Here is a 17,180-nt window from a genome sequence, read left to right on the forward strand (position 1 = left end):
TATACGATTTGTCTTGTTCACCCAGAACATTTTCCTGGCTATCCGACCATGATACCCTGCAAATATTTCGCACTGTACTGGCTGATACTTTAACACCGCGTGTTTCCAGATCCGTTGCCAATTGCACAGCAGTACTTTTTGGAACCTTTTTTCTTTCCCTAATAATGTAACGTTTACCTTGTTCACTCAACACTCTTGGTCTTCCAGTTCTTTTTATTATTATTATTTTTTTATTATTTTTTTATGGTTTCGCACAGTGATAGAAACATTATACATCGCAATTATTGTTTGTACTGTTGAACGAGGCCTGTCTGCAAGGTTTGCCAGGGGCGGATCCAGGACGGACTTCTGGGGGGGGGGCGGTCGGCGGTAATACTGCTACTTTTAAGAGCTCCAAACTTGTTATGGATGGGTTTATTTATATATAAAATAAGAAAGTCTTCTCTTGTGGGGGGGGGGGGCGATCGCCCCGATCGCCCCCCTCTGGATCCGCCCCTGACTCTTTAATACCTTGAAACAGCTTCGCACACCTCCCCAATCCCCAGACATGAACCCCATAGAACATCTATGATCTGTTCTGGAGACAAGAATCAGAAGGCACAGCTTGTCTACTAAAGAAGGCCTAAGAAAAGCTATTCAAGAAGAATGCGCATAATCAGTCCCGAAACTACAGAACTACGAACTACTACAGGTGAAATCAATCCCACGAAGACTACAGACAATCATTAACGCACAGGGTATTCCCACAAAATATTAAATAACGTAATATACTTTATTAGCATTAATTCAAGCAGAAGTGTACGGTGACTTTTTGCGTTTACAAAAATGGAATTCTCTCTTTTCTTCTGAACAAAACAGTGATTGTGTTTGTTTGGCCTTTCTCTTGTATATAGAAATAAAATGTATGAATGTGTAGTCTTAATTCTGGTTATATATATATTTTCCACCTCCCGTTCTCATGCTAGCTGTTTTCAATATAAAGTATGCACGGTGTACGAACACTTTCTGCGCTCACTGTAGGTATGTTGACAATAAGCGAATGTTATTAGAATATTTATTGAGATTTATTTTCCTTCACTGCCTTTCGCCTGGTTAAAAAGTAGTTTGCAGTGCTTTGGAGCAGCTGCAGGTGGGAACGCGATAATGTTTGAGACATACCGGCGACTTTTTTGTGTGTGAAAATAAGACCTTTCTCATAAAGTAGTAAATAACTGCAGTAGCAATTGTCTACGTAAATGATAAAGACATATCCAACTACAAGAAATTAATACAGTATATAGAGCCTATTCATTATTGTGTTTCCTTTTAACAGCTACTAGCTAAGGATGGGCAATTCCAGAATTTTTACTTTCCGGAATCCGGAAAGTAAAATCGGAAAAATTACGGATCTCGGAAAAATTCCGATTGTTTCTAAATTCCGGATTTTTTCCGAATGTCGGAATTTTTCCGAAATCCGGAATTTTTCCGAATTCCGGATTTTTTCTGAATTCCGGAATTTTTCCGAAATCCGGAATTTTTCCGAAATCCGGAATTTTTCTGAATTCCGGAATTTTTCCGAATTCCGGAATTTTTCCGAAATCCGCAATTTTTCTGAATTCCGGAATTTCTCCGAAATCCGGAATTTTTCTGAATTCCGGAATTTTTCCGAAATCCGGAATTTTTCTGAATTTCGGAATTTTACCGAATTCCGTAATTTTCCTGAATTCCGGAATTTTTCCGAATTCCGGAAAGCAAATTTTCCGATTCCGGAAAACAAAATTTCCGGAATCCGGATTCCGGAAAATTTTGGCCATCCCTAATATATATATATATATATTGTACAGGACAATAGAAATCAACCCTCTCTTGAGTTAGCTCTTTCCTATACTTTGTTATTGTTTCGCTACTTGTTGTGGTATGTATATTATATTTACATCGATGTGATTTGTTGTTATGCGGAATTGTTATTATTATTATTATTATTATTATTATTATTATTATTATTATTATACTACAACAATAGCTTGTATTGAAAAATATTTAAATGTTGACAAACATTGGAAACGTCTGAAGCGTTGGCCCATCGCGCAGCGGTCGCCATCCCATTTAGCTTGTGTTACGGGAAAATAACTGAAGGATACAAAGATTAAACAAGTTCATGGATAACATGTGAAATAACATCTGGGAATGAAAACAGCGTAGCTCGGCGAAACTGAGAAAATGGATATGTTACACTAATTTTTTAAATATTTGAAATAAAACTTGCATTAGGATTATTGTAAACTTTGATTTATAAATACTTCATAAAAGTTCAATACTTATCACATGGAGCGTTAGAAAGACAGGTAAGTAAAATAATTTCGAATACATTTGGTTTCATTATATATATACATATATTTTAATGATCCTTGTGTCTTCTGATTTTGACAGGATTCAGCACATCGCGTCCTTTCTAGAGTCATATCCTTAATAAAGTAATTATTATGATTCAATCTTCTCTGCATTAATTAATTAATACATTATTTTATTCATCATTTGTATATTATTTTTTCTTCATATTAAATAATACATTATTCATTCAATATATTATTATCATTATTATTTCTTCATTTTATTCTCCTTTCTTCCTTCCTTCTTTATTCCTTTTTAATATATTATTAAAATTCTTTTCTTTATCTGCAGGTTCGTTGGTTCCAAAGACGATATTACTATAATTAATTATAAGAAAAAAACTTATAAGGCTTCATCTGTCATAGTTAAGATCATACAAACGTATGTAGTTTGGAACCATTAAAATAAACTTGTTTCAGAACTGTAAAACTAAACTGTAGTATTGGATTTCATAGATATAGTCGCAGACATAAAATTTTGTAACATATAAAATTTACTTTATATTCTAAAATTTTGATTATCATTGTTATTGATGGGTGGAAGAAACGGTTCAGGCAGAGAAAAGTCTCTTTGACCTAAACTTTAAAATTAATACATTTTTATTTCTTTCATATCTCCTGCCACAAATAAATAATTAATATTAAACATATTTTACCTTCAAAAGATATATTTAATTCTGGATAGCAATTCTTAAAGGAGATATTTTAATTAATCTTCAATCTTCTTAAATTCATCAACTATTTTCTTATTGATTATTATCGATTCGAAAAAATATTAGTATATTTTAATTTTAGTATCTGAGGGTAGAGACCAGTGTCAAATTTCCCCTTGTCCAAATACTAAGTAATGCGCTGAGGTGTAGGTATAGATTAGCGGCGCATTACAAAATATATATATATATATATATATATATATATATATATATATATATATATATATATATATATATATATAGATATAGATATAGATATAGATATAGATATAGATATATATATTCCCTCTTTATTGTTACTGTTCTATCTTCTAGCTGCTGTTCTATTAATACTATTTCTTCTTCTTTGTTATTATGTATTTATTCTAATATGTTTATTATATTATTTCTTGTTTCCGGTCTTTATTTATATTTTGCAGCATTTTTTTTATTCTTTGATTTTAGTGTTCATTTCTACAACGTCAGTATCGATCGTGACGAGGACAATTATCCTCGATGCTGACGTCCTTATTAAATCTCAATCAATCAATCGCTGTCTATACAGAAATCGTCTTGATCGTGACGGGGACAATTAGCCCCGATGTTGACTTCCTCATTAAACCTCAATCAATCAATCTCTGTATTTTCAGAAATCGTGTTGATCGTGACGGGGACTATTAGCCCCGATGTTGACGTCCTCATTAAACCGCAATCAATCAATCGCTGTCTATTCAGAAATCGTGTTGATCGTGACGGGGACTATTAGCCCCGATGTTGACGTCCTCATTAAACCTCAATCAATCAATCGCTGTCTATTCAGAAATCGTGTTGATCGTGACGGGGACAATTAGCCCCGATGTTGACGTCCCCATTAAACCTCAATCAATCAATCGCTGTCTATTCAGAAGTCGTGTTGGGCGTGATGAAGACAATTAGCCTCGATGTTGACGTCCTCATTAAACCTCAATCAATCAATCGCTGTCTATTCAGAAATCGTGTTGATCGTGATGAAGACAATTAGCCTCGATGTTGACGTCCCCATCAACCTTCTATCAATCCAATTTATTTTCCTCCCTCATTGCACGTCATGGAGTGATTACGCGAAAATCATGTAGGAATTCACGTGAGAAGCACTGTTGCCATATCAATGATCAGGATGAGAGGTTCAAATTTTAAATGTGTCAACATCTTACACTGTTACACGCATTTGATTCGGGTGTAAAGGAACTTTTTCGTCACGCTGTAGCTAGACAAATATTGAAGTTTAAGTGCTAATTACCATTTTTAGTTATATCTCATTATCCATACTGTGTACTGTAGTCTTACTGAGAGTCATAATTAAAAGCTTGACTCACTTCGATGCGAGCGGTCCCGGGTTGGATTCCCGGTGGGGGTGGTCTGTCGAAAACGGGTAAAAAGCTTTTTCAGGTGTAACGGCCCGTTTCAGCTTTGTTCATTTTTTTTAGTAAGACTATTCATGGCTTTGGATTGATTACTTTAACAAAAAAGACACTGACCAAAACTTAAAACCCACTTTATTTTAAATTATAATTTGTAACTGTTTCGGATATGTAGCATATCCTTCTTCAGACACTATCGAAAATAAATGAAAATACAGACATATATATAAATATTGTTATGACAAAGTTTAAATTATTTAACCGTCATATATATAGTCATTATTATGAAAAAGTTTAAATTCTTTTAACAGACATATGTATAGTTATTGTTGTACTTTTTTATTTTTATTTATTTATTTATATCTTATTATTATTATTATTATTATTATTATTATTATTATTATTATTATTATTATTATTATTATTATTATTATTATTATTATTATTCCTATTTACTGAGGCCTTCAGCCAATCCCATAAGTCTTCGTTTTCACTTTCCAACTAATCACGTTCCTTTATTTTTGGTTCTTATAAGGGCTTTTTTAAATTTATTTTCTTTTTCTCTATGCTATTCAAACTTCCTTGCCATAATTCATTAATAGGTAAGCCCCCTGTCCAGTTCATCAGTTTATCTCTTCCTACCTTCTTTATCTAATCTGCTTCTTTCCACTTCCTTATTATCATTCTTTTCTCCATCTCCAATACTTCCGTCTTATCCCAATTAATTCCGTGATTCGTCTCCTTAACATGTTTGTATATGGCATTGGTATCTTTCTTCCTCCTAACATCATCTTCATGTTGTTTTATCCTTTCTTTCATTCTCTTTCCTGTCTCTCCTATATATGACATATCGCAGCCCTCACACCATACCCTATAGATGACTCCTTCTTCCTCTTCATTAATCTTTTTAGTTCCTTTTCTATTCTTCTTCTTTATCGATCTTAATAAAGTTTCTCCACTCTTTCTATAAGTTCTGACCCCTCCTTTCTTCAATAAATTCTTGTTTCTCCGTTTCTTCTCCCATACTTTCTATGCCATGCCATTTTCCACTCTCATCCTCTTCTTTTTTTTTCCTCTCTTCCTCTTCCTGCGTTCTTCTTCCTTCTCTAACTCTTTCTTGCTGTAACCGTTCTTCTCTAACCGAATTTCTGTACGCTCTCCTTCCTTCCTTCCTCTTCGTCCTCCAGCATTTCTATTCTTCTTATCATATTTGTTATGAAATTTTTTTTTGTACTCCTATCCACGTCGCTCCTCTCATGGCAGTACACTCCCGCTGAGCACTCTTTCTGGTACCACCTCGTAACTATCCCTTCTCCTTGTTTTATTATGGTCATGTCTAAAAAGTTTGTTCATTTTATTTCAATGTTAATGTTTGAATGTTTGGTTTATGTTTATATTCAATATGCCGACGTTATGTATATCTGTGTTATTGGGTTTAAGTTTACTACTTGTTAATTACCCCATGTTTATGTTGTAAAATTGTCTCTCTGACATATAAATAATCTTTGAAAAATTTTTTAATTAAATTTAAAAAAAGAAGAAAGTAAATGTGTCGCGTATATAGCTATGTGATCTGTGTATATAGTTTATTGTCTTAGAAACAAAAGGTAACGACAGAATAATCTTGTAAAATAATTTTATGTAGTTTAGACACCAAAATACTCACTTTAGAAAATAAATTGCAATTATTTATTTATGTGTTTTTCTAGTTTGGTAAAAGGGATTTGTCGCAAGGAAGTTTAATAAGAAAATGATGTATATGTAAACCAACATCCTACGGAATTCTATAGTTATCATTAGCTGTATGAAACTACATTGGATGTACGATTTACTCAGATCTGACGATCTAAGTTTTCTTTTATTGGTATCTAGCTCAACTTAACCATGTACACAATATTCATCAAATTCGTTAGCTACATCCAATTAGCCACTTTCTTATGAGGGCACACCGTCTTGTTTCCGAACCTGTAACCTAGAAGGGTGTAACACACAGGCCAGCCTTCTTGAATGAAGATTTCCTCATTCACGCCAGGCAACTGCCAGAGTTGTACCTAACTTATAGGGGGCTAAGTTCCAAAGTTGGGCGTCCGTTTCCAGCAAAATTTTTAAAATTTAAGGGAAAGATATGGATAATTTGATCGTTTGTGTGTTTGATAATATATAAGGGTCTCGAAAAATCTGTTTATTTGTTATATATAAGCGGTTTTAAACATGGGACTATACGCCGAGCGGAGGGAACTACTTGGCGCAAGGTGACCAAACAGTTGCATTGTGGGAAAGTAACAAGCATTTATGTTATCAATATGGCGAATGTACAAGGGCAGCGAACTAAAAGTTGTAACATTTGTGAAGCAATATCGTTGATAACGAGCAAAATCTTTTAAAAGTTTGTAAAGAGCACGGATTAATGAACCTAAAAACCAATTGCAGAAAATATGGGAAAGGAGATGACAGGGAAAAAACGTGGCGAAAGCGGACGCCCAACATCGGAATAAATGCCCTTATAAGTCCCAGGCCGCTTCTTTTCTTCCCCAATCCTTTCTTCGTTCCCTTTCCCCAGAGAGTGTGCTCAACCAAGGGACATCATCCCTCATACTAGACGGAAGATGCCGAAAGCCCAGATATCTAAATTCTAAATCCCCCTCTAAAAGCTTGACTCTATATACTTGATTATCAGTTTCATCTTAAGTGATGATGTGGTTTTAGCACATCAATTAGTATGTTTACAAAAAAGATTCGTTTTTTTCCCGCTTATTTCAAAAACGACACATGAGAATTGAGCTTAACCCATGTCATTTTTTTTTTAGCTTAACGAGATCTATTGATCGCTAAATGTAACATATTTGGACATTTACTCGCTACATGCTACGTAATAATATTGTATAGAATTTTCCCTCAGAATGCATTGGAATTCCAAAGATCATTGAGAAAGAAACAAATACAACACGAAATTAATTTTGCCGGGAGTGGAACATGTAAAGGTGTAGTAGGGTTGAAAGTAAATCCTGTTGTGCTACGGAATATAATTGATAATTTCGTGGAAAGTAATATTTTTGAAAGAGCTCTGTTTACGAGAAAGAGGAAATGAAGAGAGATTATGAAGAGGTGAAGTAGCTATTTCTATCGTACAGTGCCAACCAGGGATAAAAAAAAAAAAAAAAAAAAATCCCGATGGGGGAAAAAGAATAGGTATTCACCATCCTTCTCTATATGAACCCGTTTTAGCAGCTAATGAACAAAGGAAGAGAGAGGAAGTGTAGGAGATACGCTTTGGAATAGTTTCTCACCTCGTGCAAACAAGTACATTCAACGGAATTGTGTGAACTTTGATGAAACCTGATCGCTTCTCTAATGATCAGGAGACCACAAACTAATCAATGCATTGGCGCTATGATGTGTCATCACGGATAGGATAGGTCTATATGTAGGGCTTGTTTGCAGAAAACACAAAGGACCTTATTACAAAAGGTTGCAAATTATTATTGAAGAGACGTAAAATCAATCTCATGTGTAACAATGTTTAATAAATTAGTATTCACTTACCACTAGGGTAATGTTTTCATACCTACATCCCTAGAATCTCAGGAATTTGCAACAGTTATTTACACATAGGTATGAACTCAATATGTGTGCACATAGTTACATTATGAAGGAATATGTAACATTCACATCTTCAATTTGATTCCCAATAATAATAATAAAAAACACACACACAAATGAACCAAATTTCAATTAAATTATTGTACTATAGCAATTCTGAACAGGATAGCATAGCAATTTTTTTAATTCCACACATTAAAAAAAAGTAAACTCATGCCTTAAATTTCGTATATAGTTCGGGTTACGCGAATTGCCGGAAACTTAGATACATACAAAGTACAGATTACCAATTTTGCAAGTACAGTACAGCTTCGATTATCCTCGATTGGATGATCCGCAGTGCAGTTTATCCACGAGTGACGCGAAAAAAATATATATATTCATGCGTAGTCGCCGCTGAGGACTGGCACTCCAGATGCAAATAAATACTGTATGTTCTAAAACATAAAACTATATTGCATTTTATTGTGCTGCCAAAATGTCTTGAGCCGTGGCAAAAGTGCGAACTAACGTTCACACCCTAACACACCCACGCGTTGAGCCAATAATGTTTCAGCTGTTGCTAAGCGAGAGAAAGTGAGTGGAATTCCTCCAGCCGATAGCAGCCCTTGCAAGGAAAGACTAGGGATTAAGTCAATGTAGCATATCTATAAAAATCAATATTTCCAATAATAGTGCACGTTTCAAAGTGCAACTCTATTCTGATAAGTAGAAACCGATTGTTGTAAGGCACGGAAAATGGGTATTGGGTAGAGTGTTTTGTGTGGTAGCAAATTATATTCTTTATTCACTGTGGAGTGAGATTTCGCGGGCAACCAGTGGAGAGTTAATTACGAACCTTAAAAAAAAAAAAAAAAAAAAAAAAAAAAAAAATCCAAGCCAAGAACAAGATAAATACAATAGAACTTACAGTCTGAAGGTTGAAAATTACTGACAGGTTTACAGACAGAATTTGTTTCTGTTTACTATTCTCTTATGAATTACGGTATATGTAGAGCAAAAAATATTTTAAAATTTTTATGTTTTTGTACAATAAATACATTTTATGCTGAATTTTTTGGGGTGTTTGCACCTCTTTTTTAGTACTTTTCTGGTTATCCGCGATTTTCGCTATCCACAGTTCCCTTGCCACTCAATTCCGCGGATAACCGGAGCATTACTGTACTTGGATTAGGTTGAGTTTAATGTACCTTTTCAGCTCTGAGGCTATTTGGGATGGAACCTAAAGTTAAAAGTAGAATTAAAAACATTGAACGAATGTGCAGAAATGTCATGAGAATATAGTATTTCAAATTTATATCCTTTCTATATCATACGAGAGATTATGAAATACGAATATGATTTGGTGATACTCTCGTTAGTTGGATACACTGGCAGATTTGATTGGATAGGTAAGAGAAAAATCTGGTGAGTGAGTCCGAGAGATATGTGCAGGTGCTCGTGTATGATTGTTCCAATTAGCACCGTTATTGAGAAAAGCGTAAACACATAAAACGAAGGATAAATATTTATTTATTTTATAAAAGATAAACACGAAGACTTTTGATGTAACGACGCAAGCGCAATAGATTTACATCATGCAAACATAGTTAAATCAGATCCGTAGAAAATATCCAATGGAAAACAAGGAAGCAGAAATTTCCGGAGATTTAATTAATATTTCATTGAAAAACTCTAAGGCAGAAGTCGCGCAAGTGTATGTGTTTCTAAATTAATCTTGCTGATGGATGACACCCATATGAACTAACATACTTTACCAATGGAAGAAGAACATGCATTTTTTAAAAGAAATAAGTCAAAATGTGCGCTATAACAAGCTATAATGGACATCTAGTCACTGCTTAGAATCTAATGTATTAATTCGTTAGTTGAGTCTCCTGGCAGTACAAGTACTAGGGGCCACGGTTTCTCAGTAGTAGAGCGTTTATTTCTAGTGCGTGGGGTCCCTGGTTCGATCCCCGCCAATTATGATTGTGCTGGACAAAATCCTGTCCGTAAGTTTTCTCGGGATACTCCCGTTTCCTTTCACCTTCTCATTCCACCATTTTTTTCATCATCATTCATTTAGCTTGATAATTCTCTCCTTCAGCCTGAAAGGTCATATACGTGGGATGGTAAACAGAAATAAAACTTAGAGAACACTTCATGGAGGCATAGAAACCTGAAATTTGGTAGAACTGTACGATTTCTTGTAATTACAAAGGAGAAAATTGAAAATTAAAAGTTTCCCTGTCTAAGGGTGGAAAATTATAGGGGACAAGAGCAAAACAATGTATTGTTGCGTCACTTGCGGCGATTCTGAACTTGTAGGTTTCTCATTGTAGACATGGAAATTTGCCATTAGACTTTGAAATTTGGCAAAAATGTAGGATTTGTGATACAAAGTAACGAAAAGATCGAAAAAACTGAACATTTCTCTTCTAAGGACAAAACGTAGTGCGGGTAGGAAAGTAACATGTTGCTATGTTACTTATGACAATGATTCGAAACCTTTAGAAAATTTCCTGTTGATATAGAAGCTTGAAATTTGACACAAGTGCAGGTTTAGTAGAAAAAAAGTCCAAACAGTTGAATTTTTTTCCGTTTATATGGAAGAACTTAGAGGAGAACGTGAAAGAAATGCAAAAAATAGATTTTGACACAAATATGAAAACGATTCAAAACGATTCGATACGTCCTGTAAACTTAGAAACTTGAAATTTTCGTTATTTAGGAAACTTCCGAAATTTAAATTATGTCCTATATGAAATTTCCACGCTTAATCTGAAGTTGTTTATGAGGTAGAGGGCAGTGAATATCTCAAATTTTGGCATTTACTGACCTATTCATCAAAATCAAAAAGGTTCTTCTTTTAAATATGGGAATATGAAAGGGCACAAACATAGGATTTGTGATACAAGTAAAATAAACGAGTCCAAAAACTAGAAATTACTACTTGCCTTGGAGGAAACTTCACGAGGCAAAAGTTAAAACTTATATTGTTGCATCACTGATGACGACAGCACTTCCTGTAGACTTGTAAAATTGAAATTTGTATAAATGCAAGTTTTATGGTACAAGTATAGGAAAATGTCCGAAATCTCGTGTAATTGTGTGTAGAGTATACCAGGACGTAGCAAGAACAATAAGACAGGAGGAGGGTGACGAGATCATTCTGGAAGAGCTCACTGGAGTGAGTAGATCCTTACATACATATCAACAAACAACTGAAATTTTCAGGTGAGCTTATGTGGTCGAAAGGGGGGCTCAGACCCTTAGCCATATCTTACCTATGGGCCCTAGCCATATCTTATTAAAAGTGCAAAAGCATTTTTAATAGATGAAGTTTTTAAAACCCCATTTTGTACTGTACAGCAATGGCACACGAATATATATATATATCAGATTAAAGTGTGAAAACATCCTGAAGTGGATATTTTGGCTCATTGACAGAGAGCTAAACTCTGTCACTTGTGATCCCTGATTCGATCCCATTTCCCGCCAAGTGGGCATTGTAGTGGACAAAAGTCACTGCGTGGGTTTTTCTCGGGCTTCCTCCGTTTCTTCCCACTTTCATAATTTCACAATTATCATCCATCTAATTATCAGCCTCTGCGTGAGCCTCGGTACATTATCGTGGGACTTTAAACTACCGTTATGTTATGGAATGAAGAAAGTGGGAGGAAACGGAAGAAAACCTGAGGAAACCCACACGCCACCACAAAGTTCATTTGTCGCGAGCTCGGATCGAACCAGAGACCCTGTACACCAGAGTTGAACGCTTTACCACTGAAGCACCGCGGCCCCTCATTAAAACCCGCTATCATTAAAAACTCGCATAGCAGTCAATGACCTTTTATTTATTCATAGATAACCTAAAGCTAACTATTGAAGTTAAAGTTAACCCGTACCGTCACCAAGGAATATATATATATATAAAGAATGCGTAATTTTGAATGGTGCCGTAAAATACATTAATATCGTAAAATAAAGAGTTTTGTGCATTCTGTATGTTTATGTACTGGTGTATGTTTATTGCAGTCATTGTTAATTTACGTAATAACTAAAATATATAGTATATACGAACTGTGGGCAATATATAAGTAAGATTATATATATATATATATATATATATATATATATATATATATATATATATAGGTCCGGATTTAGGGGGTGCAAAGGTAGGGGGTACCGAAATTCCATGAAATAAATACCATGCGTTTTAACTTCAATTAGTACTTTTTTTCAAGTTACATAGAATACAAATTTCGGTAATTGTTTTGCAAACTAGCTTTATGAAGTAGTTCTTAGTAATTGTTATTAGGGTTAGTGTTCATAGGATTATTTACAACAAAATAAACCATTTGTATTTTCTTGCAAAATAATAAATATGAACAACTACATAATTTTTGTCGAAGTTAAAATGTATGAATTTATTATTTGGGTTTTAAAAATTCAAATAAAGAAATGTTACTCTGCATGGGAATCAAACTCACGACCTCTGATTCTGCAGTCCAGTACGCTAACCATATGACCACAGAGTACGATACTGAGAGGTCAGATTTTAATAATATTTGGCCGTCCATGCGGCATCCATGAAAGCACTGTTTTCAATTTTAGGTCAAATCACTGTCACTTTTTCTGGAAAATCGAAATGTGCAATAGGAAATGGGAGTTCCCATTTAAAATTTAAAAGTTACCGCCCGTACCCCCGAAAGGATGGGTATGGGGGGTTGCGTTTGGTATCATTGGATTGCTTTTTTCAAAACTATGTAACACGTGTTATTTTTGTTTTGTTGATCTGTATATTTCGCGAGATATTGGACAGTTCCGGGACTCTTTACGCATCCTGTATATATGTTACTGTAAGGAAGTCAGAATCAGTTACCCTTAACATTTCTATAATATGGAGAATTTGTGTTTCCTTCATCGGTATAGCAAAACATAATTCGATTGTTGATATATTTGACACAGGAAAGGGAATAAAAAAAATATTAATTATGTGAATATGTAGATGTAATGAGTGAGAAAATTGTAATTGGGTGTAATGCCTCTTGTATAGCTTGCAATATATAATTAAATAAATAAATATTTTTGTTCACATACCGTGCAGTATATGAAGAAAGCTCCTAGGGTGATTACGCGAAGAAGGACTGGACTTGCAGCACGGACAACCTGAAAAATAAGAAAAGCAAACACACTTATGAAAGATATTATTGTATAAAGAAATAGACTAGCATTCATTACCATTTTATCTTTCTGAATAATTTTAATTTGAACATATAAAATTAATTATCGATTTCTGAGAAGAATCTAGCATTTCAACAAAATAGAATTTCAGAGTGCCTTCTATGAGATGAATATTATCTAATGTTGTCAGTGAATACTTGAGTGATGAAACTGTGATTTCTGATGTGAATATTACTTTAGGAATGTCAGTGAATATGAGTGTGATGAAACAGTAATTTCTGATATGAACATTAATTTCTGTTTGTCAGTGAACTTTTGTGTGACAAAACTGCAATTTCTGATGTGAACATTAACTTACTTGTGACAGTGAATATTTGTGTGATAAAACCGTAATTTCTTGCAATAGATTGCAATTTTGAGTTGGACCCCGTCTGGGACCCTGCGAGGACCCTGGGGCAAACTTTTTGATCCGAAAAAAATGTGTCCTTGGAAATAATGGGATACGTATTGTCCGAGTTTTCCACTTACCCAACCGTTTCTGAACAAATGACTCGGTTCAAACTATTCTGCCAGGTAATTTTTTGTAGTCCTTACATTACAAAATATGTTGTAACTCACGATATACCGCCCGGTGGCACGTATAACTTTGGGATTCATTTAGTTATAACATATCAAATGCAAACATAATTGTCTCGTTTGGATCTCAGCGGAGCCACTGCGTGACCCTTCCTTGTGAGATATTAGCAAATAAATATTTCAACTTTGTCGTCATTTTCCTCGTGACCCCCTGGATGGGTATTTTTAATAATACTTTCATTGGATTTCATGTTCTCAAATCAGTACAGAAAACGCAATTGCAAATTCATATAAGCTTAAGTACTTTTACTATTATCACTAGAGGTTTTGGTCAAAAAATATAAAAACAGTACTTTTGGACACAGTAGGACACTGTACACACTACCGACAATCTTTGAACACCTCTAGATGACACTTATTCACCCCTTGTAGACACTGTGTTGTCCAAGTATGTCCCAGATGTATGTACAAAATAGCAAAATTGTATGTCCTTACTTTGTTTTCAAACTGTTTGCCGAGAAGAAGTGTTTTAAATATGTCATACTAGATACTTTTTTTTCGGATAATGAACGCTTTTGGACACGCGAAGCACACTTTATAAATACGCTTGATATATTCAACCCTTCAACATCTGTACTAAAAGTGTTTAAATGCTATTTCATTTTTTTTACAGTGTGTGCTTTAGCTGATTTTTCAATTTTATATAGATTTGTTTAAATAAATATGTCAAATGCAAGTACGATTTTATGGTATGTGAATATCAAACATGTCTGTTTTTGATGCCTCATGTAAAATGTATAGAGGTAGATTTGCTTTTAACATACTATTACAACCAATTTGTATTTATACAAAATAAGGCTATGCATCATTTAAAATTAAAACCATAAGGGAACGATTGTCTGGTATAATATCAGAAACGAATACGATTCCAAGAAAAAAGCAATAAAACTCTCATGTAATTATTCAATTCAATTACTGTACGAGTGCACAAATTTTTTAAAAAAAAAAAACTTCATCCATATATAACAAACATGCATTTATTGGTAAATATGCATACATTTTACGCTCTTTTTCATTCTATTTTCTTTTCTTTTTCTCTCATTGTTTCACAACAGCGTTGCCAGGTATGAAAGTTAAAATATTCATAGATGTGCTTTCAAAGAAAAAAAAAGTTTTGTTTGAAATGTCTCGAGTAACATTAGTGATGAGCTTGGTAAACTTAAATATGCTTTTATGGTATTTAACACCTTTTCAACACAATATTTAACAGTCTATGTCCAAATAAAATATCAAATGAAATTATTTCCAATAAACCATTCGAGATTTATACATCCATGTATTACGTTGTAATGGCTGGATGTTGTGTAAGAGAACAAGGGGAGTAAGACTCCCACGAGAGTTTTAAGTAAATAATATCATAGATCATTACAGCTAGGACAGTTTAGGATCATTACACTTTTAGAAAATCATAACAAACTTTTTATTAAGGATTGCTCATGTTATACTTATGCCTTTAAATCTTGAACTGCTCTATTGTTTAATTCAGACGGTAAAACGAAACATGCATGCCCAGTTGCACCAACCAAGGATTAATAATGGATAGGGATTAAACTAAAGTTAATAATCGAAGTGAGGATAACGTGTTGCACCAACACTGATCTGAAGATTATCTCGCCAAATCGTCAGATTAACGGGAGATTAATCCCTGATAACGCCATGATCAGCTGTGAACAGAGTGAATATGCTTGCAAAAGATTTGGAAGTTTTAGATGAATTTAAAGTACTGGATGAGATAGAATATGCTATCCTACCTAGAAGAATAATGAGAGACAGGCAAAAATCCTTTTGAGTACTTCAACTATAATGAATTACGTATTTGTTTTCGCTTGCCGAACTGTTTTGGATATTTTACAACGTTTTGTTGCAGGAATGCTTGCAGAAGATTACATCAATATTTTGTTTATGTAGTTACGTATTTATGTGGTTATGTGAATATAAATGGTGTTACTGTGCTTATTTCAATTGTTCCTAAAGCAAGAAAGAGTGGCATTTGTATCAATAAAAATTTGTCATTACTACAATGCAAGGGCACACATTTCTCTCCAAGTTTGGGGAGGCCCATTCAGATGCAGAAAGTATATATTAGGATTTTAAAGACAAATTGCATTCAAATTATGCCAAATATTATAATTTATAAGTACAATGAGGAGGCCCACATGAGCTTTGGGGGGCTCGGGCCCCCAGGATCGGCGCCCTTGCTTCAATGGACCAATTAAATAGAATATTTGCACTAATTCAATATATTATTTTATTAATTAATTTACTTATTAACTATAGTTTGTGAATTGAAGAAAGTTAGTTTCTAGTGAACACCTCGGAGAGATCTGCCGTGTCGTGACAAAACGCTGTAACTTTGGCGAAGAAGTTTTGTGAAAATGAGCCTTAAAGTTTTCATCCGAAAATGTGATCTGTATCGTGTAGAAATAGTGTATCTTGACTTTGGAAACACGTGGTTACATGTAATGTTACGTAAATGCATGTTGTGTGATTAAATTTGGTGAAAATTGATTGGTTGACCATTATTGCCTAGTTACACTGGTTCTACACGATACAGATCACATTTTCGGATGAAAACTTTAAGGCTCATTTTCGCAAAACTTCTTCGCCAAAGTTACAGCGTTTTGTCACGACACGGCAGAGATGGAATAGTACCGGTAGGTTAAATTTATCTCACATTTAAGGTGATTTATCTTTGTAAGATTTTACCTTACTGCAAGACACTCTCTTGGAGTCAGTTATATTTTATGGCATACGCTACTTCATTCGTTAATTTAACAGGCCTACAGGCATTTTAAATCTTTACAATTTTGCTTTATTTGGGTTGAATATGCCCTTGTATATTAAATACTGCATATATAAATGTGAAAAGAAAAAATAATAAACCGAAGCAGAAAATCAGAACAATTAACTTTGTATCCCATAAACTAGAATTGTTCCCATTCTTACATTAAATGTGTTAGATTATTCTGCAAATTTTACAATAAAAACTATTGATTGCTACTATCGTGTTTTTACCAATAAGTCATGCAGTAACCACCGTAAGTAATAATTTGATATATATAGATAAAAAAATATAAGCAAATTTTCATTAGAATCGCCGGTGCACATTTACTGTACGGAGCCACAGATTTGTAAAATTTACAGAACACATTTGTAATACTATTTTAATAGACTAGTGTGTTACTAATTGAAATACTTGATCTTATTACCTGTGGGAGATACGTAACTACGTAAAAATGCATTAATGTAAGTCAAACCTGTTATGCGCGGATTCCCCTATAAGGTAACTAGTAACCACAGTATGCGAAGTG

General features: G+C 34.1%; 1 protein-coding gene across 1 annotated transcript in view; it reads right to left on the reverse strand.

Annotated features, from left to right (window-relative positions):
* The window catches only part of LOC145666031 (putative G-protein coupled receptor CG31760), an 869,795-nt gene that overhangs the window by 282,918 nt on the left and 569,697 nt on the right, over positions 1-17,180 (reverse strand). The window contains exon 5 of the mRNA XM_081733134.1: positions 13,150-13,218. Within this exon, the coding sequence (XP_081589260.1) occupies positions 13,150-13,218 (69 nt within the window). The remainder of the gene's footprint in view (positions 1-13,149; positions 13,219-17,180) is intronic.

This window comes from Thermobia domestica, chromosome 1 (genome assembly GCF_964235325.1).
Source record: "Thermobia domestica chromosome 1, izTheDome1.hap1.1, whole genome shotgun sequence".
NCBI lineage: Eukaryota > Metazoa > Arthropoda > Insecta > Zygentoma > Lepismatidae > Thermobia > Thermobia domestica.